Genomic DNA, 25,618 nt, shown 5'->3' on the forward strand with positions numbered 1-25,618 from the left:
GCTAGGCTCTGGATCATCCGGGGCTAATGATAATGGTAAAGGGTCTTCATTATTTTCAGAAAGTGTCTCCACACTTGGACCTTGCTCCATGTGCTTCTCTTCCATCTCTTCCTGGTGAACTTCAGCTACATTTTCATCAATAATGTCACACTGGAAGATAGAATGATCTTCTGGAGGGTGCTTCATAGCTTTATTTAAACTGAAACTCACTGTTCTGACATCTATCTCAATGGAGTAAGTTCCTAAGAATGCATCTAGCTTGAACTTTGAAGTCTTCAGGAATGGTCTTCCAAGCATGATTGATGACGGTATTCCTGAGTCATTAGGGGGCATTTCTAGGATGTAGAAATCAATGGGAAATGTGAGCCCCTTAATGCTCACTAATACATCTTCAGCAATTCTAACTATTGTAATAATGTTTTTATCTGCTAACACAAAACGAGCTGCCGACCTTTTTAAGGGGGGAGCCTCAAAGTATCATATATAGACAAAGGCATTATACTAACACATGCTCCTAAATCACACATACAGTCAGAAAATATCACACCTCCAATGGTACAGTTAACCATACATGGACCTGGATCACTACATTTCTCAGGTATACCTCCCATTAAAGTAGATATAGAACTACCTAAAGGAATAATCTCTAATTCATTAATCTTATCTTTATGTATGCACAAATCCTTCAGAAACTTTGCGTATTTGGGTACCTGTTGAATAACATCAAAAAGGGGAACAGTTACCTCGACCTTTTTGAATATTTCTAACATTTTGTGATCAAGTTCCATCTGCTTTCTAGGCTTCCTTGCAAGTTGTGGAAAGGGGATAGGATGGGCGTGAATTGCAACTTCTGCATCTCTTGGTGCTTGATTCTGTGGTTGAGCTTCCTCTTCTTCAACTATGTCTTGTACGTCCTCTTTCTCTTCAACATCTTCTACTTCCACCATATCCTCTGCTGGCACGTGTTCTGGTGGGCTTGGCTCCTCATGGTTCCTCTCCTGTAATGTGGTTCCGGACCTCAAAGTGATGGCATTGATGCCACCTTTGGGATTAGAAAGTGGTTGAGAAGGAATTCTACTGGAGCTTGAAGGTTGATGTGTGGAATTAAGTGATGAATCCATCCGGGAGACGAGAGCTTGTAAAGTGGCAGTCAAGCCATTCAGACTAGAGTTCAGCTACGCCTGCATGTCCTGTTGTCCTTGCACAAGAGAACGGAACATCTCGTCATTTGATGAGGAATTAGAATAAGTGACCTGAGGAACTTGTTGTTGGTTGTGCTGGGTTCCTTGTGATTGTCTTAGGTGAGTTGCTCTGTAAGGTTGGTTCTGATTCTGCTGTCTATTGTTGTTATTGTTATTCCACCTCTGGTTTCCATTATTGTCTCTGCCTCCTCTGTTATAGTTATCCCTCCAACCATGGTTAGAATTATCTTTCTAGCCTTGATTGGAGTTATCCTGCCATCCATGGCTATAGTTGCCACCTTGGTTGTAGTTGCCGCCTTGTTGATTGTATCCTTGATTTGGGCAGTCATAAAAGTTGTGAGTGGCTGCCACAATGTTGTCTTCCTGTTGAAGCTGCGGACATTCATCAGTATAATGACTATAATCAGCACAGATTCCGCATACTCTTTGTGGGACCAACTGTTGGCTTTGCTGTGATGGGAGAGGCTGAGCTTGTTGTGTTTGTTGTTGATTCAACTGCATTTGTTTCAGTAAGTTGGTCATTTCACATATACTCTGTGTGAGAGCAGTAGTTTCAATGCTAGAAGAAACTTCGGTAACAGCCTTGGGATGGTGGCACCTCTGTCTGTGATTCCTAGTGGACTCAACTAAGTCGTTGATCAGCTGCCATGCTTTATCTGCGGTTTTGTACTTTTTCAAAGAACCATTACTAGCACCTTCCAGTGTAATCTTATCTTGGGGTTTCATGCCTTGAGTAAAGTAGCTGATCAATACTAGTTTACCAATCATGTGATGGGGACATGCGTCCAGGAGATTGTTGAAGCGCTCCCAATATTGTAGAGAGTCTCGGATTCACCTTGAACAATCATTGAAATCTCCTTCCTCAGTCTATCAGTAACTTCAGCTGGAAAGTATTTCTCCAAAAATTCTCTTCTAAGCATATCCCAGTTAGTAACAGTCGCTTCAAGTTGGGTGTAGTACCATTCCCTTGCCTTTCCCTCAAGAGAAAATGGGAAGGTGGTTAACAAAATAGAAGTCTCATCTGTATCATGACGCCTAACAGTAGAACAGGCTGTCTGGAAATCCCTAAGGTGCTTAATAGGCTCTTGAGCAGGTAAGCCATGAAACATGGGCATCAAGTTGATTAGTGCAGTCTTTAGTTTAAAATTTGTAGCCAAAGTTGGGTGATGCACTTAATACGGCTGCAGTGTGAAATTTGGGGCTCCTGCCTCCTAGAGGGTAATTCTCCTAGGTGCTGCCATGTCACCTGCACGTGAGTGAACTGAATCAATAGTAAAGGAGCTTGTTTCGCTCTCATATGGCGGTTCAGATTCGCCCTCAGATGAGACTGGTGAATCGATAATAATCACTTCACCACCCTCAGAGGCTAACCGACGTCGAGCTCGCCTAATACGTGAAAGAGTTCTTTCAATTTCAGGATCAAAAGTGGCTAAGCTCGGATCAGGCAGTGAACGCGTCATTCAATGAGAAAAACATACAGCTCATGGTATCAAAATAAAAATAAAATATGCAAATAAAATAAAATATGTACACTAATTAATAGTTTAGCACACTATTGCAACTCCCCGACAACGGCGCCAAAAATTGGTGCGTGGCAGAAGTCAACCAATTAAGAGATTTCAAATAAGAGAATAGCGTTGCACGTATAGCTCTTAACCAGCTAAGATCTGCCTTACCAATTTAAAAAGAGTTGTCACAAGTTTTAGAAATAAAAATACTGGGAGTATGAGTCCCAGGTCTTCTCCCAACGAGTTGCAGGAAAGAGTGCCAATTTATTAATCAGAAAATTCCCAGAAAGTTTGAGTTTGATAATAAATAACTAAATTAATTGAGAATTAAAGCAATAAAAATAAACTAAGAATAATTATTGATATTCCAAATAAAAGGTCTTGACTGGGGTAATAATTAAGTGAAAGTTCTATCCTTGTTGGAATCTTCTCAAATGTAGTGTAAAGAGGTTGTTGTTCTCACTTGGTTAACCCTTACTGAATAAAGGAAAGTAAAGTGATCAAACCAACTCTTACCCGCAAATCCTAGTCCTCTCTCTTGGGAAGGTCCAGCGTTAGCAGATACAGAATTGGCCAACAATGTCCAATTTAACCAGGCACTTGAGCATTCCAACTCAAGTGTCTCCTCTTAATCAACCCCATGTCAAGTGGAGGATCTACTCCATTGACATGAAATTAACAATCATAAAAATATAAGAAGACATAATTAAATAAAATTAAATAGAGAATTAAAATTAATTAAAAAATAAAAATAATTCTATATATTAATAAACTCAAAACGTAACATACTTATTTGAATAGAGTCAATAATCAACTGAAAAGAGTAAAGAATAAGGAAACAAACTAAAGTAGTATCTTCACGGAGGTAATGGCTCTTCAACATCCACAATCCAAAGCAAAAGCATAAACTATGAATGTAACACTAATCTAGATTCAGATCTAAAACTAAAGTAATCCTAATGTGATGAATCTCAGTGTGTGTGGATGCCTCTTTGAGTTTCTGTACGTTCCCTAGCCTTAGTCTGTGTTTCGGGGCCAAAAACTAGGTTAAAATGCGGCCCAAAATTGCCCCTAGCATATTCTGTTATTTTTGCAGATCGCGCAGGTCACGCATACGCGTCATCCACGCATTTGCGTCGTTCAGCGATTTTCCTTGTCACGCGTTCGCGTCGTCCATGCGACCGCGTCATTCGTGCAGACTTTAATCCACGCGTTTGCGTCAGGCATGCGTTCGCGTTGCTGCGATTTCTTCATTTCGCGCGTTCGCGTGGTCCATGCACTCGCGTCATTGCTCGCTGGTCATCTCCTTAGTAACTTGTGTTCCTTCCATTTTTGCAAGCCTCCTCTCCAATTTCCAAGTCATTCATGCCCTATGAAGCCTAAAACACTTAACACACGGATCACGGCATCGAATGGCATAAAGGAGAATTAGAATACATAATTAAAAATCTCTAGGAAGCAAGTTTTCAATCATAAACACTTTTGGGAAGGAATTGTAAATACATGCTAATCATATGAATAAGTGGGTAAAAATTTGATAAAACCACACAATTAAACACAATATAAATCATAAAATAATAGATTATCATGGATTCACTGGTTACTTCCAGATTCACATTGCTCCTGAAGATCAGGAAAAGACCACATTCACTTGCCCTTTTGGCACCTTTTCCTACAAAAGGATACCATTTGGACTATGTAATGCACCTGCTACTTTTCAGCAGTGTATGACGAGTGTCTTTTCCGATCTAATGGAGAATTGCCACTTTTTAAAGCGTGGCTATAAGTGGGAGATATGGCCACGCTTTTAAAGCGTGGCAATAGGTAGAGATACGGCCACGCTTTAAAAGCGTGGCGATAGCCTTATCAAAATAAAAAATCCTTTTTTTGACTTTTCCTTTATCACTACACAATATAAATTTTCAATCCTTTTTTATTACCAAACCAGTATGTAATTTTTATTACAAGACAAATCAAATAGTAACTGCTGACATATATAATTATTGTTATAATTGTTTTATACATTAATACTCAAATACAAAATAAATCTCGGGTTCAAAACTCTAATTTCTCAACAAGCTTTTCAACTTGTGCAAAAAATACAATGCTATCTAATACTTCAATATCCATCATTCGGTGTATAGCCTTCCAGTAATTCTTTAATATCTTCAAGCATTCTTCGTCAGTTACTCTAGAGAAAATTCACAGAACATAGGCCAGTTACTGACCTCACTTGTGTCCTCATTTTCTGGACCAAAACTCAAATAAACATCCATCATAAATCAGAACTTCTTGTCACACAACCAGAACAACACAATCCACTATGGTTATGGTATGATTTTACCCACCGGCATCTGGAGTTTCAGGAACAGATGCCTTAACTTGTGAATTCATACAACATGGAAAGAATCTGGAGCACTGAATCCCCATTCTGATATGCACAAGTCAAACTTGAATTAACAAAAGCTTCTTCCACTTTCAACAATGCGCCTTTTCCAAATGTGTCAAAAAATGGCAAGTCCCCTTCACTCCACTAGAAGTCTAACAAAACCTTATTTGCTGCCTCGAGATACTTCAATCATGGTCTTTAACTTGGTTTTCCTAATCTCATGGCCATCTGGTATTGCAGGATAGCACACTTTTTGCATATATCAGCAATTCAATTTGACTAAACACTCAATATACATTGAACAATTCCAAAACCCTCGCCCATCAAAGAAAGAAAAAGTTAACCAAAACTCAGAAAACACACATGGCAAAACTGAAACAAAGTTCACAAAAAATAAAATAAAATAAACGGAGGTTCTGGAGTAAAAAAAATTCACCTGATCTGCCAAGAAATTCTCCAGCAACTGAGCCTTTTGAATACTCATATTATTAGTAGCAGCAGCAACATAGAATCTGGGATTGAACTTATCTTTCTGTAACACTGCCAATAGAGGTCTTGATTGAAAACCTTCTCAGCCGATAAGGACATGAAATAAAAGGCAGAAATATCAGCCAACAGTAACACTTTTAGTGACAATTAAAATGGGAGAACATTTCATATGATTCAGAGGATTTCAATCAAGCAATTGGTAAAAGTAGTGTAGATCTAATGCTATACAAGATAAATCACCATAAGACAGTAAGAGAAAATAATAAAAATGAATCTATGTTCTGACTTCTGTTAATATTATAATGTGCTAAGGTTGAAGATGAATCTAAACGACTAAACTAATCTTCTAATTGTTCTCATTTTGCTTGTTAATATCATGGAAATCTACTTGCATGAACTCAGGTCAGTCATACCATAGTGTATTATTGATTATTCCACTGAGATATGAAATGAAATTACCTCTGAACAAATTCTGCCAAAAGTGGAAATAGTCTCAATAGGGTACAACCCACGCAAGGTCTCAACACCCAGAAGTATTGCATCACTGCCTGTATGTTTGTTTAAAAATTCAACAAACATGAACCCAATAAGTAGTTATAACTGAAGATAGAAACCAAAAATAATTCAGAAGAATACAGTTACAGCTTCAAGCGCACAAAAAATGGAATCAGTAAATTCAAAAAAAATGGCTTAATCATTACATGTGGCATCATACAGCTGGTAACTTACCATCCAAAACAGCATTGGCAACATCAGTAGCTTCAGCACGAGTGGGTCTTAAGTTGTCAGTCATACTATCCACAACACGTGTAAGTACAACAGGTTTTCCAGCCATATTACACTTGTATAGGGCAGATTTTCGAAATAAGAACACCTACAAAAGCAAATCAAAATTAATTAATATTGACTTTCCATTCACAAAGCAAATATAATTATACATTTACAATAAGAAGCATGGCAGAGGCAACAATCATAAATGTGGTTCAGTTCAAAGAAAATTTGTAACATTAGATGCACTATTTTAAACCCTTTTTAAACATATGGAAGCATCCATTTGTTTTAATTTATTCAACTATCAAATGCATTATCCACATGACCACAAACATAGCTATTTACACCCAAAACATGAGTCATTCAAACAACAAAATGAATTTTAAAGGCAAAACTAACCTTCTCTGGTGGAAGATCAATGCCCAAATTACCACGAGATAGGATAATACCATCAGGTTCTCGTAGAATCTCATCAAAATGGGTCAGGCCCTAATTTCAACACAGACATAAGATTGAATCAGCATAGTCAATAAGAGTATATCTTAAAAGACAAAAGTTAACACTATGAAGACATCAAAATCACCTCAACATTTCAATCTTAGCAAAAATTTGGGTCTGGCAGAGATCACCCAATTTGGAAAGGAATTCACGGGCCTGAATTACAACATAAAAAAGTATGTTAATAGCAAAGCTGAGGAATAGAAAGATTATCAATTATGAATTTGAAATCACTGAACTGAAGGAAAGGGCATTAGACTCGAAATAACCTGGCGAACATCTTCGGCATGACGAGTATATGAAAGTGACAGAAAATCAATTTTGTTTTTGACTCCCCAGATGCTAATAACCTGAAATAAACAAATGATTAAAAAAATTAAATAAAACAGCCCCTAAACTCTAAGAAAAAATATTTTTAGGCCAGGAGTCAGAGACAAACATGATGTGTGCAATGATACATGAATCATTCAAAAAGGCGACTCAAATGCAGAAATTACCTCTATTGTACAAAAATAAAATAAAATAAAATAAGAACAGAGAGCACTAAACCAAAATTGACATGAGAACACCAAACAACAAATTAAAATCAAATAATTAAAAAACTGCAACCACAAAAGTTAGAGAACAAATTCAAAATCAACAAAAATCAAGAATCAAGAACAGAACAGAAACTAGCAGTGAAAAATAGATGCAGACAAAATACAAGAACAAAAATCAAGAACAGAAACGAGCAATGAAAAATAGATGCAGGGAAAAATCAAGAACCAAAAATCAAGTAAAAAACAGGAAAAAAATAGAAGTAGTAAAAAATCATAACGAAAATCATGCATCAAGAATAGTGATGAGCGGATAATTTATACGCTTTTTGCCATTGTTTTTAGTATGTTTTTAGTATATTTTAATTAGTTTTTATTATATTTTTATTAGTTTTTATTTAAAATTCACTTTTCTAGACTTTACTATAAGTTTGTGTGTTTTTCAGTAATTTCAGGTATTTTCTGGCTGAAATTGAGGGACCTGAGTAAAAATCTAATTCAGAGGCTGAAAAAGGACTGCAGATGTTGTTGGATTCTGACCTTCCTGCACTCAAAGTGGATTTTCTGGAGCTACAGAAGCCCAATTGGCGTGCTCTTAATTGCGTTAGAAAGTAGACATCCTGGGCTTTCCAGAAATATATAATAGTCCATACTTTGCTCGAGATTTGATGGCCCAAACAGGCGTTCTAAGTCAGCTCAAGAATTCTGGCGTTTAACTCCAAAACTGGCACAAAAGCTGGAGTTAAACGCCCAAACTGGCACAAAAGCTGGCGTTTAACTCCAAGAAAAGTCTCTACACATGGAAGCTTCAATGCTCAGCCCAAGCACACACCAAGTGGGCCTGGAAGAAGATTTCTGCATTAATTACTGATTTCTGTAAATCCTAGGCTACTAGTTCTCTATAAATAGGACCTTTTGCTATTGTATTTTCATCTTTGATAAGTCTTATGCTATCTTAGACACGTTTGGGGGCTGGCCTCACGGCCATGCCTAGACCTTGTTCTTATGTATTTTCAATGGTGGAGTTTCTACACACCATAGATTAAGGTGTAGAGCTCTGCTGTTCTTCATGAATTAATACAAGTACTATTGTTTTTCTATTCAACTCAAGTCTATTTCTTCTCCAAGATATTCATTCGTTCTTCAACTTGATGAATGTGATGATCCGTGACACTCATCATCATTCTCACCTATGAACATGTGCCTGACAACCACCTCTGTTCTACTAGCAATGGCTTGAATGCGTATCTCTTGGGTTTCTAATCTAAGATTGAAACCTTCGTGGTATACGCTAGAATTATTGGCGGCCATTCTTGAGATCCGGAACGTCTAAACCTTGTCTGTGGTATTCTGAGTAGGATCTGGGAAGGGATGACTGTGACGAGCTTCAAACTCGCGATTGTGGGGCATGTGGCAGACGCAAAAGGATCAATAGATCCAATTCCGACATGATCGAGAACCGATAGCTGATTAGCCGATGTTGTGACAGAGCATCAGGACCATTTTCACTGAGAGGACGGGATGTAGCCATTGACAACGGTGATGCCCAACATAAAGCTTGCCATGGAAAGGAGTGAATGATTGGAAGAAGGCAATAGGAAAGCAGAGGTTCAAGGGGAACAAAGCATCTTCATACGCTTATCTAAAATCCACCAATGAATTACATAAGTATCTCTATCTTTATTTTATGTTTATTTTCATCACCTTAAACTCCATAACCATTTGAATCCACCTGACTGAGATTTACAAGATGACCATAGCTTTCTTCAAACTGACAATCTCCATGGGATCGACCCTTACTCACGTAAGGTTTATTACTTGGACGACCCACTGCACTTGCTGGTTAGTTGTGCGGAATTGTGACAAAGTGTGATTCATGTTTGAGAGCTCCAAGTCCTTTGGCGCCATTGTTGATGATCACAATTTCGTGCACCAAGTTTTTGGCGCCGTTGCCGGGGATTGTTCGAGTTTGGACAACTGACGGTTCATCTTGTTGCTTAGATTAGGTATCTTTTCTTCAAAATTTTTAAGAATGAATTCTGGAGTTTCAAGGTGATGTTCCCACCATCACAAAAGCTGATTGATTCTCATCAATTTAGCTATTGAATGTAATGTCCTGCTGAAGCTTGGCCAAACATGTCTAATCCTTTTTAGACTGAAGCTTTAGACTAACATTGCATAATTCCTGGAATTCTTATTAAAAGTTTTGATCCTCTTTATTTTCTTTTCTATATAGTTTTTGAAAAAAATACAAAAAAATGTTTAAAACCATAAAAATTAAAAATATTTTATGTTTCTTGTTTGAGTCTAGTATCAATTTTTAAGTTTGGTGTCAATTGCATGACTTTTTTCTTGCATTTTTTGAATTTATACATATTGTTCTTCATTGATCTTCAAGTTGTTCTTGATGATTTCAGTGCTCTGATCTTTAAATTCTCTTGTTTTGTGTGTTTTATTGTTTCTCATATGCATTCTCAATTTGTTAGTGTCTCTTATATGAAAATTTTTAAGTTTGGTGTCTTACATGCATTGTTTATTTGATCTTAGTTGCATTTTTATTGATTCCCATCATCAAAAATTCAAAAATATTTTTTAAAACTATGTCTTTTCAAGTCAATAATATAGAGAATTGAAGATTCAAAACATTCAGCAGAGGAATCAAATAGAAAAAGCTGGGCGTTCAAAACGCCCAGTGAAGAAGGAAAACTGGCGTTTAAACGCCAGCCAGGGTACCTGGCTGGGCGTTTAACGCCCAAAAAGGTAGAGATTTGGGCGTTAAACGCATTCTGGGTGTTTAACACCAGGACGACACTAGAGGGAAGATTTTGTTTTTAATTCACATTTTTTTCAAGTTTTCATAATTTTTCAAAATCAAATCTTTTTCAAATCATATATCTCTTTCAAAATCAATTTCTTTCCATTTTATATTTATTTTTACTATTTTCAAAAATCCTTGCTTCAATTCAAGATTTTCTAGTTGTTACTTGCCTATTAAGAAAGAATCAAAAGTTTTAATTCTAGAATCATACCTTCTAATTTCTTGTTAGTCAAGTAATCAACTTTAATTTTAAAACTTTCTCTTTTTAATTTTCAATCATATCTTCTCAATCATATCTTCTCAATCACATCTTTTTCAAAATTAACTCTCAATCATATCTTTTTGACTTCTAATTTCAAAATCTTTTTCAAAAATCACTTAATTTCTTTCCCAATTTTAGTTTTCGAAAATCATCAATTAATTTTTCAAAATTTCTTTTAATTATTTCAAAATCTTTTACTTTATTTTCGAAAATTCTTCCCCTCTTCTCACATCCTTCTATTTAAAGGACTAAGACTCCTCATCAAGGTGCAATTCGAACTCTGTCCCTCTTGATAAGTTTGAATTCCCTCTTCTCCACCTCCTCCTTCTATTCTTCTTTTCCTCTGACACCTCAAGGAATCTCTATACTGTGACATAGAGGATTCCCTACTTTCTTGTTCTCTTTCATATGAGCAGGAACAAAGATAAAGGCATACTTGTTCAAGCTGATCCTGAACCTGAAAGGACCGTGAAGAGAAAGATAAGAGAAGCTAAAGTACAACTCTCTCTCTAGAGGGCCTAACAGAGCTCTTCAAAGAAGAAGAAACCATGGCAGCCGAAAACAACAACAATGCCAACAATACAAGGAAGGTGCTTGGTGACTTTACTGCACCTACTCCTGATTTTTCTATGGGAGAAGCATCTCAATTCCTGCCATTGGAGCAAACAACTTTGAGCTTAAGCCTCAATTAGTTTCTCTAATGCAACAGAATTGCAAGTTTCATGGACTTCCATTGGAAGATCCTCATCAGTTCTTAGCTGAGTTCTTGCAAATTTGTGACACTGTCAAGACCAATGTGGTTGACCCTGAAGTCTACAGACTTATGCTCTTTCCTTTTGTTGTAAGAGACAGAGCTAGAACATGGTTAGATTCACAACCTAAGAAAAGCCTGAACTCTTGGGAAAAGCTAGTCAATGCCTTCTTGGCAAAGTTCTTTCCACCTCAAAAATTGAGTAAGCTTAGAGTGGAAGTCCAAACCTTTAGACAGAAGGATGGTGAGTCCCTCTATGAAGCTTGGGAAAGATACAAGCAACTGATCAGAAGATGCCCTTCTGACATGCTTTCAGAATGGAGCATCATAGGTATTTTCTATGATGGTCTGTCTGAACTATCCAAGATGTCATTGGATAGCTCTGCAGGAGGATCTCTTCATCTGAAGAAGACGCCTGCAGAAGCTCAAGAACTCATTGAAATGGTTGCAAATAACCAATTCATGTACACCTCTGAAAGGAATCCTGTGAATAATGGGACAACTCAGAAGAAAGGAGTTCTTGAGATTGATACTCTGAATGCCATATTAGCTCAGAACAAGATATTGACTCAACAAGTCAATATAATCTCTCAAAGTCTGTCTGGAATGCAAGGAGCAACAGGCAGTACTAAGGAAGCATCTTCTGAAGAAGAAGCTTATGATCCTGATAACCCTGCAATGGAAGAGGTGAATTACATGGGAGAACACTATGGAAACACCTATAATCCCTCATGGAGAAATCATCCAAATCTCTCATGGAAGGATCAACAAAGACCTCAACAAGGTTTCAACAACAATAATGGTGGAAGAAACAGGTTTAGCAATAGCAAGCCTTTTCCATCATCTTCTAAGCAACAGACAGAGAATTCTAAGCAAAACCCCTCTGACTTAACAAACATTGTCTCTGATCTAATCAAAACCACTCAAAGTTTCATAACTGAAACAAGGTCCTCCATTAGAAATTTGGAGGCACAATTGGGTCAGCTGAGTAAGAAAATTACTGAACTCCCTCCTAGTACTCTCCCAAGCAACATAGAAGAAAATCCAAAGAGAGAGTGCAAGGCCATAACCACATCTCACATGGCTGAACATGGAGAGGAGGAAGAGGTAGTAATTCCCACTGAGGAAGACCTAAATGGACACTCACTGACCTCCATGGGGTTCCCTAAAGAGGAACCATGGGAGTCTGAGGCTCACACTGAGACCATAGAGATTCCATTAAATTTACTTTTGCCATTCATGAGCTCTGATGAGTATTCTTCCTCTGAAGAGGATGAAGATGTTACTGAAGAGTAAGTTGCTAAGTACCTTGGAGCAATCATGAAGCTGAATGCCAAGTTCTTTGGTAATGAGACTTGGGAGGATGAACCTCCATTGCTCATCAAAGAACTGGATGACTTGACTAGGCAGAGATTACCTCAAAAGAGACAGGACCCTGGAAAGTTCTCAATCCCTTGTACCATAGGCACTATGACCTTTGAGAAGGCTCTGTGTGATCTAGGGTCAAGCATAAACCTTATGCCTCTCTCTGTAATGGAGAAGCTAGGGATCATTAAGGTACAAGCTACAAGAATCTCACTGGAGATGGCAGACAATTCAAAGAAACAGGCTTATGGACTTGTAGAGGATGTCTTGGTAAAGGTTGAAGACCATTGCATCCCTGCTGATTTCATAATCTTAGAAACTGGGAAGTGTATGGATGAATCCATCATCCTTGGCAGACCCTTCCTAGCCACAGCAAAGGCTGTGATTGATGTTGACAGAGGAGAATTGATCATTCAAGTGAATGGAGACTCCCTTGTGTTTAAAGCTCAAGGATATCCCTCTGTCACCATGGAGAGGAAGCATGAAGAGCTTCTCTCAATACAGAGTCAAACAGAGCCCCCACAGTCAAACTCTAAGTTTGGTGTTGGGAGGCCACAACCAAACTTTAAGTTTGGTGTTGAACCCCCACATTCAAACTCTAAGTTTGGTGTTGGGAGGTTCTAACATTGCTCTGAACATCTGTGAGGCTCCATGAGAGCCCACTGTCAAGCTATTGACATTAAAGAAGTGCTTGTTGGGAGGCAACCCAATCGTTACTATTCTATGATAATTTTCTATTTTCTATTGTTATTTTATGTTTTCTGTAGGTTGATGATCATGTGAAGTCACAAAAACAATTGAAAAAGCAAAAACAAAGTGAAAAACAGAATGAAAAATAAAACACCCTGGAGGAGACAGTTACTGGCGTTTAAACGCCAGTAAAGGTAGCAGAATGGGCGTTAAACACCCAGTCTGGCACCATTCTGGGCATTTAACGCCAGAAAAGGGCACCAGACTGGCGTTTAACGCCAGGAATGGGCAAGAAGCTGGCATTAAACACCAGAAATGGGCAGTAGCCTGGCGTTTAACGCCAAGATTGGCAAAAAGGGGCATTTTGTACGCCACTTGGTGCAGGGATGAGATATCCTTGACACCTCAGGATCTATGGACCCCACAGGATCTCCACCTATCCCACCACTCTCTCTCTTCTTCACCCATTCACTAATCACCTCAATACCTCTTCCCCAAAAACCCCTCACCTATCAAATCCCACCATTCTCTTCACCATTCACATTCATCCTTCATAAAACCCATTTTCACTCCTTCATTTTCACACAACCTAAACATCACTTCTCCCCCTTACACAAAGCCCACTCCATCTCCTCTATTTCTTCTTTCTCTACTCTCTTCTTTCTTCTTTTGCTCGAGGACGAGCAAGCTTCTAAGTTTGGTGTGGTAAAAGCTAAAACTTTTTATTTTTCCATAACCATTTATGGCACCAAAGGCCGGAGAAACCTCTAGAAAGAGGAAAGGGAAGGCAAAAGCTTCCACCTCCGAGTCATGGAAGATGGAGAGATTCCTCTCAAGGGTGCATCAAGACCACATCTATGAAGTTGTGGCCAAGAAGAAAGTGATCCCCGAGGTCCCTTTCAAACTCAAAAAGAATGAGTATCCGGAGATCCGACATGAGATCCGAAGAAGAAGTTGGGAAGTTCTCACCAACCCCATTCAACAAGTCGGAATCTTAATGGTTCAAGAGTTCTATGCCAATGCATGGATCATCAAGAACCATGATCAAAGTGTGAACCCGGACCCCAAGAATTGGCTTACAATGGTCCGAGGGAAATACTTGGATTTTAGTCCGGAAAATGTAAGATTGGCATTCAACTTGCCCATGATGCAAGGAGATGCACACCCATACACAAGAAGGGTCAACTTTGATCAAAGGTTGGACTAAGTCCTCATGGACATCTGTGCAGAGGGCGCTCAATAGAAGAGATATTCAAGAGGGAAGCCGGTTCAACTAAGAAGGCATGACCTCAAGCCCGTGGCTAGGGGATGGTTGGAGTTCATCCAACGCTCAGTCATTCCTACTAGCAATCGGTCTGAAGTTACTATAGACTGGGCTATCATGATTCATAGCATCATGATTAGAGAGGAAGTAGAAGTTCATGAGGTTATATCCCAAGAACTCTACAAGGTGGCGGACAAGTCCTCTCCTTTGGCAAGGTTAGCCTTCCCTCATCTCATTTGTCACCTTTGCAATTCGGTTGGAATTGACATAGAGGGAGACATTCTCATTGATGAGGACAAACCCATCACTAAGAAAAGGATGGAGCAAGTGAGGGAACCTCACCAAGAGCACGAGGAAACTCCTCATCATGAAATCCCTGAGATGCCTCAAGGGATGCATTTTCCTCCATGAAACTATTGGGAGCGAATCAATACCTTCCTAGGAGAATTAAGTTCCAACATGGGACAACTAAGGGTGGAGCACCAAGAGCATTCCATCCTCCTCCATGAAATTAGAGAAGATCAAAGAACCATGAGAGAGGAGCAACAAAGGCAAGGAAGAGACATTGAGGAGCTCAAGCACTCTATAAGATCTTCAAGAGGAAGAACAAGCCGCCATCACTAAGGTGGACCCATTCTTTAACTTCCTTGTTCTTTATTTTCCTGTTTTTCGAAAATTATGCTTTATGTTTATCTATGTTTGTGTCTTTATTACATGATCATTAGTGTCTATGCCTTAAAGCTATAAAAATGAATCCATCACCTTTCTTAAATGAAAAATGTTTTTAATTGAAAAAGAAAAAGAAGTGCATGAATTTCAAATTTTAAAACAGTTTAATTATTTTGATGTGGTGGCAATACTATTGTTTTTCTGAATGAATGCTTGAACAGTGCATATTTTTTAATTTGATTGTTTATGAATGTTAAAATTGTTGGCTCTTGAAAGAATGAAAGGAAAAAGAGAAATGTTATCTGATGATCTGAAAAATCATAAAATTGATTCTTGAAGCAAGAAAAAGCAGTGAAAAGCTTGCCGAAAAAAAAAGAAAGAAAAGCAAGCAGAAAAAGCCAATACCCCTTTAAACCAAAAGGCAAGGGTGAGAAAAAGGATCCAAGGCTTTGAGCATCAGTGGATAGGAGGGTCCACAGGAATAAAATCCTGGCCTAAACGGCTAAACCAAGCTGTCCCTAACCATGTGCTTGGGGCGTGAAGGTGTCAAGTGAAAACTTGAGACTGAGCGGTTAAAGTCGAGGTCCAAAGCAAAAAGAAGAGTGTGCTTAAGTACCCTGGACACCTCTAATTGGGGACTCTAGCAAAGCTGAGTCACAATCTGAAAAGGTTCACCCAGTTATGTGTCTGTGGCATTTATGTATCCGGTGGTAATAATGGAAAACAAAGTGCTTAGGGCCACGGCCAAGACTCATAAAGTAGCTGTGTTCAAGAATCAACATATTTAACTAGGAGAGTCAGTAACACTATCTAGATTCTGAGTTCCTATAGATGCCAATCATTCTGAACTTCAAAGGATAAAGTGAGATGCCAAAATTGTTCAGAGGCAAAAAGCTAAAAGCCCCGCTCATCTAATTAATACTGATCTTCATAGATGTTTTTGGAATTCATTGTATATTCTCTTCTTTTTATTCTATTTGATTTTCAGTTGCTTGGGGAAAAGCAAAAATTTAAGTTTGGTGTTGTGATGAGCGGATAATTTATACGCTTTTTGGCATTGTTTTTAGTATATTTTTAGTATATTTTAATTAGTTTTTATTATATTTTTATTAGTTTTTATTTAAAATTCACTTTTCTGGACTTTACTATGAGTTTGTGTGTTTTTCTGTAATTTCAGGTATTTTCTGGCTGAAATTGAGGGACCTGAGCAAAAATCTGATTCAGAGGCTGAAAAAGGACTGCAGATGCTATTGGATTCTGACCTCCCTACACTCAAAGTGGATTTTCTGGAGCTACAGAAGCCCAATTGGCATGCTCTCAATTGCGTTGGAAAGTAGACATCTTGGGCTTTCCAGCAATATATAATAGTCCACGCTTTGCTCGAGATTTAATGGCCCAAACAGGCGTTCCAAGTCAGCTCAAGAATTCTGGCGTTTAACTCCAAAACTGGCACAAAAGCTGGCGTTTAACTCCAAGAAAAGTCTCTACACATGGAAGCTTCAATGCTCAACCCAAGCACACACCAAGGGGGTCCGGAAGAAGATTTCTGCATTAATTACTGATTTCTGTAAACCCTAGGCTACTAGTTCTCTATAAATAGGACCTTTTGCTATTGTATTTTCATCTTTGATAAGTCTTATGCTATCTTAGACACGTTTGGGGGCTGGCCTCACGGCCATGCCTAGACCTTGTTCTTATGTATTTTCAACGGTGGAGTTTCTACACACCATAGATTAAGGTGTGGAGCTCTGCTGTTCTTCATGAATTAATACAAGTACTATTGTTTTTCTATTCAACTCAAGTCTATTTCTTCTCCAAGATATTCATTCGTTCTTCAACTTGATGAATGTGATTATCCGTGACACTCATCATCATTCTCACCTATGAACATGTGCCTGACAACCACCTCTGTTCTACTAGCAATGGCTTGAATGTGTATCTCTTGGGTTTCTAATCTAAGATTGGAACCTTCGTGGTATAGGCTAGAATTATTGGCGGCCATTCTTGAGATCAGAAACGTCTAAACCTTGTCTGTGGTATTCTGAGTAGGATCTGGGAAAGGATGACTGTGACGAGCTTCAAACTCGCAATTGTGGGGCGTGTGACAGACGCAAAAGGATCAGTGGATCCTATTCTGACATGATCGAGAACCGACAGTTGATTAGCCGATGTTGTGACAGAGCATCAGGACCATTTTCACTGAGAGGACGGGATGTAGCCATTGACAACGGTGATGCCCAGCATAAAGCTTGCCATGAAAAGGAGTATGAATGATTAGAAGAAGGCAATAGAAAAGCAGAGGTTCAAGGGGAACAAAGCATCTTCATACGCTTATCTGAAATCCACCAATGAATTACATAAGTATCTCTATCTTTATTTTATGTTTATTTTCATCACCTTAAACTCCATAACCATTTGAATCCGCCTGACTGAGATTTACAAGATGACCATAGCTTGCTTCAAACCGACAATCTCTGTGGGATCGACCCTTACTCACGTAAGGTTTATTACTTGGATGACCCAGTGCACTTGCTGGTTAGTTGTGCGGAATTGTGACAAAGTGTGATTCACGTTTGAGAGCTCCAAGTCCTTTGGCACCATTGTTGATGATCACAATTTCGTGCACCAAATAGCAACCAAGAGAGTGAAGCTGGGCAACGTAGCTTCCAGACGAACACGAACGCGAACGGTGAACGGCGAGTGAACGCGAACGGTGAACGCCGAGCAAACTTGAACGGCGAAGAGCGCGAACGAAGACGATAGCTGAACGAAGACGCGAACGTTAATGGCAACCAACGGCGGCGGAAGCACGGCTGAACAGACAAACGCGACGGACGCCGAGCTCGAGGAAGCAGCTGCGATCGGTGACAGCGAACGGGGGTTGAAGACTTAGAGCACGAGGAAAGCTAGATAGACAGACAGACGACAGCAGTATGCCACTCCTTGCGGCGGCGGTGGTGTAGGCTTACAGTGCTAGGGTTTTTTGGCGAGTTTTTGTGAATGAAAGAAACGGAGGGAGAAAGGGAGAAAGAAACGAAGGAGCTTCAGAACCAAGAGTGAAAGTAAGCAAATTTGGCAAAAATGACGAAGTTTCTTTTAAACCGGTCAGTTCTCTATCCGGTTCAACCGTTCCTGTAGCTCTCTACCGCCACGCTTTTGAAGCGTGGCAAAAAAACTTTTGGCCACGCTTTTAAAGCATGCCAAAAGAGTACCAGGATATGGCCACGTTTTGTAAGCGAGGCCGTAATGAAACCCTGTCGCCACGCTTTTAAAACGTCCTTGTTTCTCTCTATGGCCACACTTTTGAAGCGTGGCAGAAAAAAAAAATGTGGCCGTTTCTCTAATCAGTTGCCACCCTTACAAAAGCGTGGCCGTTGATCCTTTTCGCCACGCTTTTGAAGCGTGGAAAAAAAAATGGCCAAATCTCTAATCTACCGCCACCCTCATAAAAGTGTGGCCATTGACCACTTTTGGCCACGCTTTTGAAGCGTGGCAAGAAAAAAGCGTGGCCATAGGCCTTTTTTCTTGTAGTGAATGAAGCCATATGCACATTGCCAACTTGGGAGAAGGAAGGCGTGTTTGCCTCTAACGCCAGCAAGCTTGGCAGCCTTGGAATGAAGAGTGCACATTGCCAACTTGGAGGAACGAAGGCGTGTTTGCCTCTAACGCCAGCAAGCTTGGCAACTGATAAACCACTATTTTATGGTTTATCTTGTGCTCAATTGAGTGGATTTTATCAATCTTTCATACACTTGTTCATACAAAATGCATGTTTTACATTCTCCTTCCTGATTTTGTACTATGATTGAAAACATGCTTCTTTGGCCTTATATTTGCTAATATTAATCTTGTCTTATTACCATTCGATGCCTTGATATGTGTGTTAAGTGATTTCAGGGATTACAGGACAGGAATGGCTTAGAGGATGGAAAGGAAGCATGCAAAAGTGGAAGGAATTCAAGAAACTGAAGAAATTGCTAAGCTGTCCAGCCTGACCTCTTTGCACTCAAACGGTCATAACCTGAGCTACATAGGTCCAAATGACGCGGTTCTAGTTGTGTTGAAAAGCAAACGTCTGGGGCTTCACAACGATATATAATTTGCCATAGCTTTCCTGAAGCCAGGTGACGCGAATGCGTGGATCACGCGGACGCGTGACCTGGCAAAAACACAATCCGCGCGAACGCGTGGACAACGCTTCCGCGTCACTTTGCAGCGACTTGTATGTACCAGAAATCGCTGGGGGCAATTTCTGGGCTGTTTTTGACCCAGCTTTTGGCCCAGAAAACATAGATTAGAGGCTATAAAGTGGGAGAATGCATCCATTAACATATACAACATTCATATTCACAATTTTAGGATTAGATGTAGTTTTAGAGAGAGAGGTTCTCTCCTCTCTCTTAGGATTTAGGATTAGGATTTCTCTTATTTTAGGATTGCTTCTACAATCACAAGTTTAATGTTCCTTTAATTTATTTTCTACTTTTATTTATTCCGTTACTTTAATTGTCATTTATCTTTTCAATTTGGCTTATGAACCATTCATGTTATGATTTTCTTAATTAATATATTTTGAGGTATTTCAGATTTTATTTTGCTTTAATTTATTTATGAATGATTTCAATTCAATTTAGATTTATTTTCCCATTTTGGTTTTGGTTAAGTAATTAGCAATACTTGAGTTGTCAAACTCAGCTGTTGATTGAAATTGGAATTCTTTGCTGATTAATTTGTACTCCAACAACTCTAGTCTTCCCATAGGAGTTGACTAGGACCTGAGGATCAAATCAATTTGTCCACTTGACTTTCCTTTGTTTAACAAGGGTTAATTAAAAGTGGGAGCAGAATCCAATTCTCTTATACCTTGCCAAGATATTTTTATCATTATCAATTTATTTTCCTTGTCATTTAAATTACTTGCCCCTTATTTTCAAAAACCCAAAAATATATCTTTTTACATAACCAATAATAAATCATACCTCCCTGCAATTCCTTGAGAAGACGACCCGATGTTTAAATACTTTGGTTATTTACTTTTATTGGGTTTGCTTTAGTGACAAACAAAACTTTTGTACGAAAGGATTCTCTATTGGTTTAGAAGCTATACATACAACGCGATTATATTTTCTTATAAAATTCTTTACCGACATTAAAATCCATTCGTAAGCAGCCTTGGAATGAAGAGCATGTTGCCAACTTGAGGATGTGAAGGCATGTTTGACAACAACGCCCTTCACAGGAAGCTTCAGTCCAGAAAGAATAGCAAACACGTTGCTAAACCAAGTTGGCAATGCCACCTTTGAGCTTCTGGACAACATGACCTTGCCTCATTCAAATGAGAATAACTTGAGCTACAAAGTGCCAAATGAGGTGATTCTAGTGGCATTGGAAAGTAGGAATCAAGAGATTTCCAAGCATATATGGAACTACATGGTGGACACTAAATTTGAGGGAGAAACTTGCCCCGAAAGTGCATAGATAAACATGGTATCAACCTCTAGTAAGGCCAGCTGACCTATTCACCTTCCATGGAGTATAACTTGAGTTTTAGAGCTTCAAATGATGCACTCTCAATGGCATTGGAAAGTCGACATCCAGAGCTTTCCAACGATGTATCATAGTATGGGTTTGACATTCTTTTGAAGCTTCAAAAGCTGGCTTCATTTGGAGCCTCAGAAACTGAAGGCGTTGGCAACTTGCAAATACAAAGGCGTGTGTGCCAAAAACGCCTGCGATTCTGGCAGCTGACCTTGTTCCCTTCAATGGAGCATAACCTGAGCTACAGAGACCCAATCGAGGTGCTTTCAGTTGCGTTGGAAAGCTGACATTCAAAGCTTTCCAACCATGTATAATAGTCTATAGTGGAGTATGAAATTGAAGCTCGAACTATAGTCATATTTAAGCCCCAAGAAGAAGAACAAAGACTTGGACCTCCAGGGAGCAGAAGAGCACGTTGCCAACTTACAAATCAAGTTAGCAATGCCCTCACCAAGTCTCAACCCCTGGGAGTGTCATTCTGGGTCAATTAATTTCAGTCCAAGTCCATCCAACCTCAAGCAAGCAAAGCCCATAAATCTCAACCAATCAAGGCCAAAAGAATCATCTAGAATAGTTAATTTTTATTTGATTGTAATTTGCTTTAAATTTCAATTCAATTTGTAATTTAGGAAAGCCTATATAAAGGCCTAGTTTCATAGAATTAGGTATGCTCGATACGGAGGAGACCAATTTGGAATTCTGTGAATTGGCACACTCCATTGGGAGTGGGTCTTCGGACCCCTCCCCTCATACACTCTTCTTCCCTTCCTCTTCTCTTCTTTCTTAGTAGTAGTTTAGTTTACTTTGTAATTTTCATTTATGAATTCTTGAATTTTTAATTTCTGTTTTAATTTCATGCAATTTAGTTCTTGTTTGAGAGCAATGACCATCTAAATCCCTTTGCATTTGGGAATGGAGCTCTGTTTCAAGTTCCATTGAATTGATGTTTTATTTCTTCTTCTCTTCTTCCTTCTAATTTCATACGTGGATATCTTTTAGAATCCTTGCAAGAGAGTTTTGTTCTTCAAAGATCCTTGGATCTATTAGAACCCTTATGTGAGCCTCGAGAGACGGATAATAAGGTTCAGTTTGAGCTCTCTTGGCATAATAAAATTGATTCTTGATTTAGAGTTGGTACGTGACATATAACCACTCTAATATTGGGGTCTTTAGATTTATGTAGTATGAGATTAGAAATCATGTTTGTTTTTCTAAGAAAGAGCTTTTGTGCTTCAAAGATTCAATCACCACCGAGAGGGGGGATTGAATCTATTAGAATTTCATGTGAGCCTTGAGAGAGGGATCATGAAATTCAGTTTGAGGCTTTTCTCTCATAATCCTCTTGATCAACACATTTTTAGTTGGTATGTGAGATATAACAACTTTGAATTGAGGTCTTGAGGGTTGTGTGGTTTTTGGATTAGGAATTGAACTTTACCTCTTCTCATGACCAATTAGATCACGAGAGTGGCAATTGATTATGTGAAGAGAAATTAAATCACCAAGAGATTGGGGTTTAATTACTCATAATCCACCATGGATCTATCTTACATGATTGAGAAGGAGTGAGACCCATTCGTTCAAGAGGAATCAACATCTCCAATCCCTTATGTCTTCCATCTTTACTTTCAGTCATTTACTTTCTTACAATTTTACTTCCTTGTACTTTACTTTCCAGCATTTTATTCCCCCTGCACTTTACTTTGATGTTCTTTACTTTCTTGCAATTTTACTTTCCAGCACTTTACTTTTACGTTATCTACTTCCTCTGTACTTTATTGCTTTCCATTTAATTTCTAGTCATTTACATTCCTTGTTATTTGCTCATCACTCCAAAATGATTGTCTAACTAGAATAATCAATTTACTATTGATTACTTAATCCTTTAATCCTCGTGGGATCGACCTCACTCTTATGAGTTTTATTACTTGATGCGACCCAGTATACTTGCCGGTAGTAAATACGTGAAAATTAATTTTTTTACGTATCAAGTTTTTGGCGCTGTTGTCGGGGATTAATTGTGATTAACAATCTACCAGTGGTTGATTACCTAGATTAGACATTTTTTCTTTCTCTCTGTTTTAGTCATTTCTCTATTTTTAATACTTTCTTTTATTATCCCCAACTGTTTGTGTTCATGCCTCACCAAGAAACCCTTACTCGTGACAATCTTTTCTCTTGGTGATTGTGTTATTAACATACAACAGTTTCTTTTGCTTAGTTTTATTCCAAATAAATTGGCATATGATTGCGTTCTAAGTTTGGTGTTGCTATGCAACAAAATTTGTTTCCAATCTTTACTGGATACTTGCATCAATTCCAAGTGAAAGTGTTACACTAAGTTTGGTGTGCCACTTACCTTTCATGCAATGTATCATGCACACCCCACTTGTTTTTGCAATCAATGTCTCTGTTTCTTGTGCCTTCATTGTCATTCTTTTTATTTGGCTTGCTTGAACACATGTACTACTAACACTCAATTGTTCTAAGACATTCATGACCCATCATAAACCCCATCACCACTGTTTTATTTGTTGCTTGAGGACAGGCAATCATTCTAAGTTTGGTGTGGGAAGGGGAAGAATAGGAGGAAAGTAACAACAATAATGAAGATGAACTATAAGGTGGTAAAGTTCCTTTTTCCTCTTACTTATTTCCAGCACTTTAAATTGCATGATTGTCTTCTATTTTCTTTGTATGCATGTGTAATTACTACTTGTGAATAAGCATAATTTGATATATGATTTGTAACACGTTGCTATGATATCATGATTATCATCTTGGATTTTAATTGCACCCAATATCTCTAAGAATGTAACAAAGAAACCATTCTTTTGAAAGGAAAATGTTGAAAAATTTTATAAATCTTGGGGCAAGCAAAAGATTAAGAGGAGTGGAGGTTCTGATTTTATAATTGTGTATTGAGGTTGCATGTTTGTGAAAATTTGCATGGGAGCTAATAGACAGGAAATGAAGTTTAGAGAAGTATTATGAAATGTCTCAATCATCTATTGATCCAAGAAGCAGTAACAAAAGAAAACAAAAGAAAAATAAAAACAAAGGACAAGCCCAAGGCTCTGAGCATCAATTACTAGGAAGAAAAAGAAAGAAACAAGAACTCAAATAGTTATTGTCCTAGTTAAATGCTTGTGGTAAATTTGTGTCAAAGAGAGAGGCTTGAGCAAGTAAATCCTAAGGGGTGCTTCAACACCTAATACCTTAGTCCAACTGGTTTGGGCGTATTAATTGAAAGCTTATCTAAAGAGCCGCTTTGAGACATGACACTTAGAGTCGAGGTCAAAATCCAAAAAGGAAAAAATGCTAGAAAATAAGTTCTACTTCGAGGTGATTATCTATAAAGAAACTTCCATAATATCATTTGAATGAAAGTCCTAAGATCTAAGACTTCCAAAATGTAAGGACTAATGAGTACTGGAATCCTTGCGTAAGCATATAAATTGGAGTTCACCCCACTATCACTTAATCACTTCACCCACTAAGGCATCATGACAATTCTTCAATACATTCCAATTAAGAGAGTTCTTTGTGCATAGTTCCTTTCTTGCTTGGGGACAAGCAAGATTTAAGTTTGGTGTTGTGATGCCAGGGCATCTTGGCTAGTTTTACTAGCCATTTTTTTGGTATGCTTTAGGTTGGTTTTATGCATTTTCTTAGGCAATAAGCAAGTATTTGGATGAGAATTGTATGCATACCTTGATTCAATCAAACATTGTTAATTATGTGCATTTTCATGAGATTTATGCAAGAATTATTTGATGTTATGAATGATGCAAAATCTTGTGATTTAGCAAGACTTTGATGCATGTGTTTGGTTAATGATAGGTAATGAAGCAAGAAGGCATTGGAGCAAGAATGAAGCCATATGCACATTGCCAACTTGGGAGAAGGAAGGCGTATTTTCCTCTAACGCCAGCAAGCTTGGCAGCCTTAGAATGAAGAGTGCACGTTGCCAACTTGGAGGAAGGAAGGCGTGTTTGCCTCTAACGCCAGCAAGCTTGGCAGCCTTGGAATGAAGAGCATGTTGCCAACTTGAGGATGTGAAGGCATGTTTGACAACAACACCCTTCACAGGAAGCTTCATTCCAGAAAGAATAGCAAATACGTTGCTAAACCAAGTTGGCAACGCCACCTTTGAGCTTCTGGACAACATGACCTTGCCTCCTTCAAATGAGAATAACTTGAGCTACAAAGCTCCAAATGAAGTGATTCTAGTGGCATTAGAAAGTAGGAATCAAGATCTTTCCAAGAATATATGGTAATACATGGTGGACACTAAATTTGAGGGAGAAAACTTGCCCCGAAAGTGCATAGATGAATATGGTATCAACATGTAGTAAGGCCAGCTGACCTATTCACATTCCATGGAGTATAACTTGAGTTGTAGAGCTTCAAATGATGCACTCTAAACGGAATTGGAAAGTAGACATCCAGAGCTTTTAAATGATATATCATAGTATGGGTTTGACATTCTTTTAAAGCTTCAAAAGCTGGCTTCATTTGGAGCCTCAGAAACTGAAGGCGTTGGCAACTTGCAAATACAAAGGCGTGTGTGCCAAAAAGGCCTGCGATTCTAGCAGGCTGACCTTGTCCCCTTCAATGGAGTATAACTTGAGCTACAAAGACCCAATTGAGGTGCTTCCTGTTACATTGGAAAGCTGACATTTAGAGCTTTCCAACCATGTATAATAGTCTATAGTGGAGTATGAAATTGAAGCTCGAACTATAGTCACCTTTAAGCCCCAAGAAGAAGAACAAAGACTTGGACCTCCAGGGAGCAGAAGAGCACGTTGCCAACTTGCAAATCAAGTTAGCAACGCCCTCACCATGTCTCAACTCCTAGGAGTGTC

The 25,618-nt window shown here is 38.6% G+C and overlaps 1 protein-coding gene and 1 non-coding gene across 2 annotated transcripts; both read right to left on the reverse strand.

The window, feature by feature from the left end:
- Window positions 1–5,579: 5,579 nt before the first annotated feature.
- LOC107633164 (pyruvate kinase 1, cytosolic-like) lies at window positions 5,580–7,317 on the reverse strand. Its single transcript, XM_088507210.1, has 6 exons — window positions 7,297–7,317; window positions 7,127–7,207; window positions 6,759–6,848; window positions 6,318–6,462; window positions 6,049–6,136; window positions 5,580–5,676 (listed from the first exon to the last, which is right to left on the reverse strand). The coding sequence occupies exons 1-6, from the start codon at window positions 7,315–7,317 to the stop codon at window positions 5,580–5,582; spliced, it is 522 nt and encodes a 173-aa protein (XP_088363336.1).
- A 4,111-nt stretch (window positions 7,318–11,428) lies between these two features.
- On the reverse strand, window positions 11,429–11,536 carry LOC148571109 (small nucleolar RNA R71). The gene has a single exon (XR_015907975.1). It is a non-coding gene; the product is annotated as a small nucleolar RNA R71 (small nucleolar RNA).
- Window positions 11,537–25,618: the final 14,082 nt, after the last annotated feature.

Source organism: Arachis ipaensis, chromosome B3 (assembly GCF_059453495.1).
Source record: "Arachis ipaensis isolate K30076 ecotype BB chromosome B3, ASM5945349v1, whole genome shotgun sequence".
NCBI lineage: Eukaryota > Viridiplantae > Streptophyta > Magnoliopsida > Fabales > Fabaceae > Arachis > Arachis ipaensis.

Coding starts and splice junctions, on each gene's coding strand:
- LOC107633164 (XM_088507210.1), bottom strand. CDS start 7,317: ATGTATCATTGCACACATCAT. Junction 6,463..6,758: donor TTGATCTTCCACCAGAGAAG/GTTAGTTTTGCC, acceptor TTGCTTTTGTAG/GTGTTCTTATTTCGAAAATC. Junction 6,137..6,317: donor TGCCAATGCTGTTTTGGATG/GTAAGTTACCAG, acceptor ACAAACATACAG/GCAGTGATGCAATACTTCTG.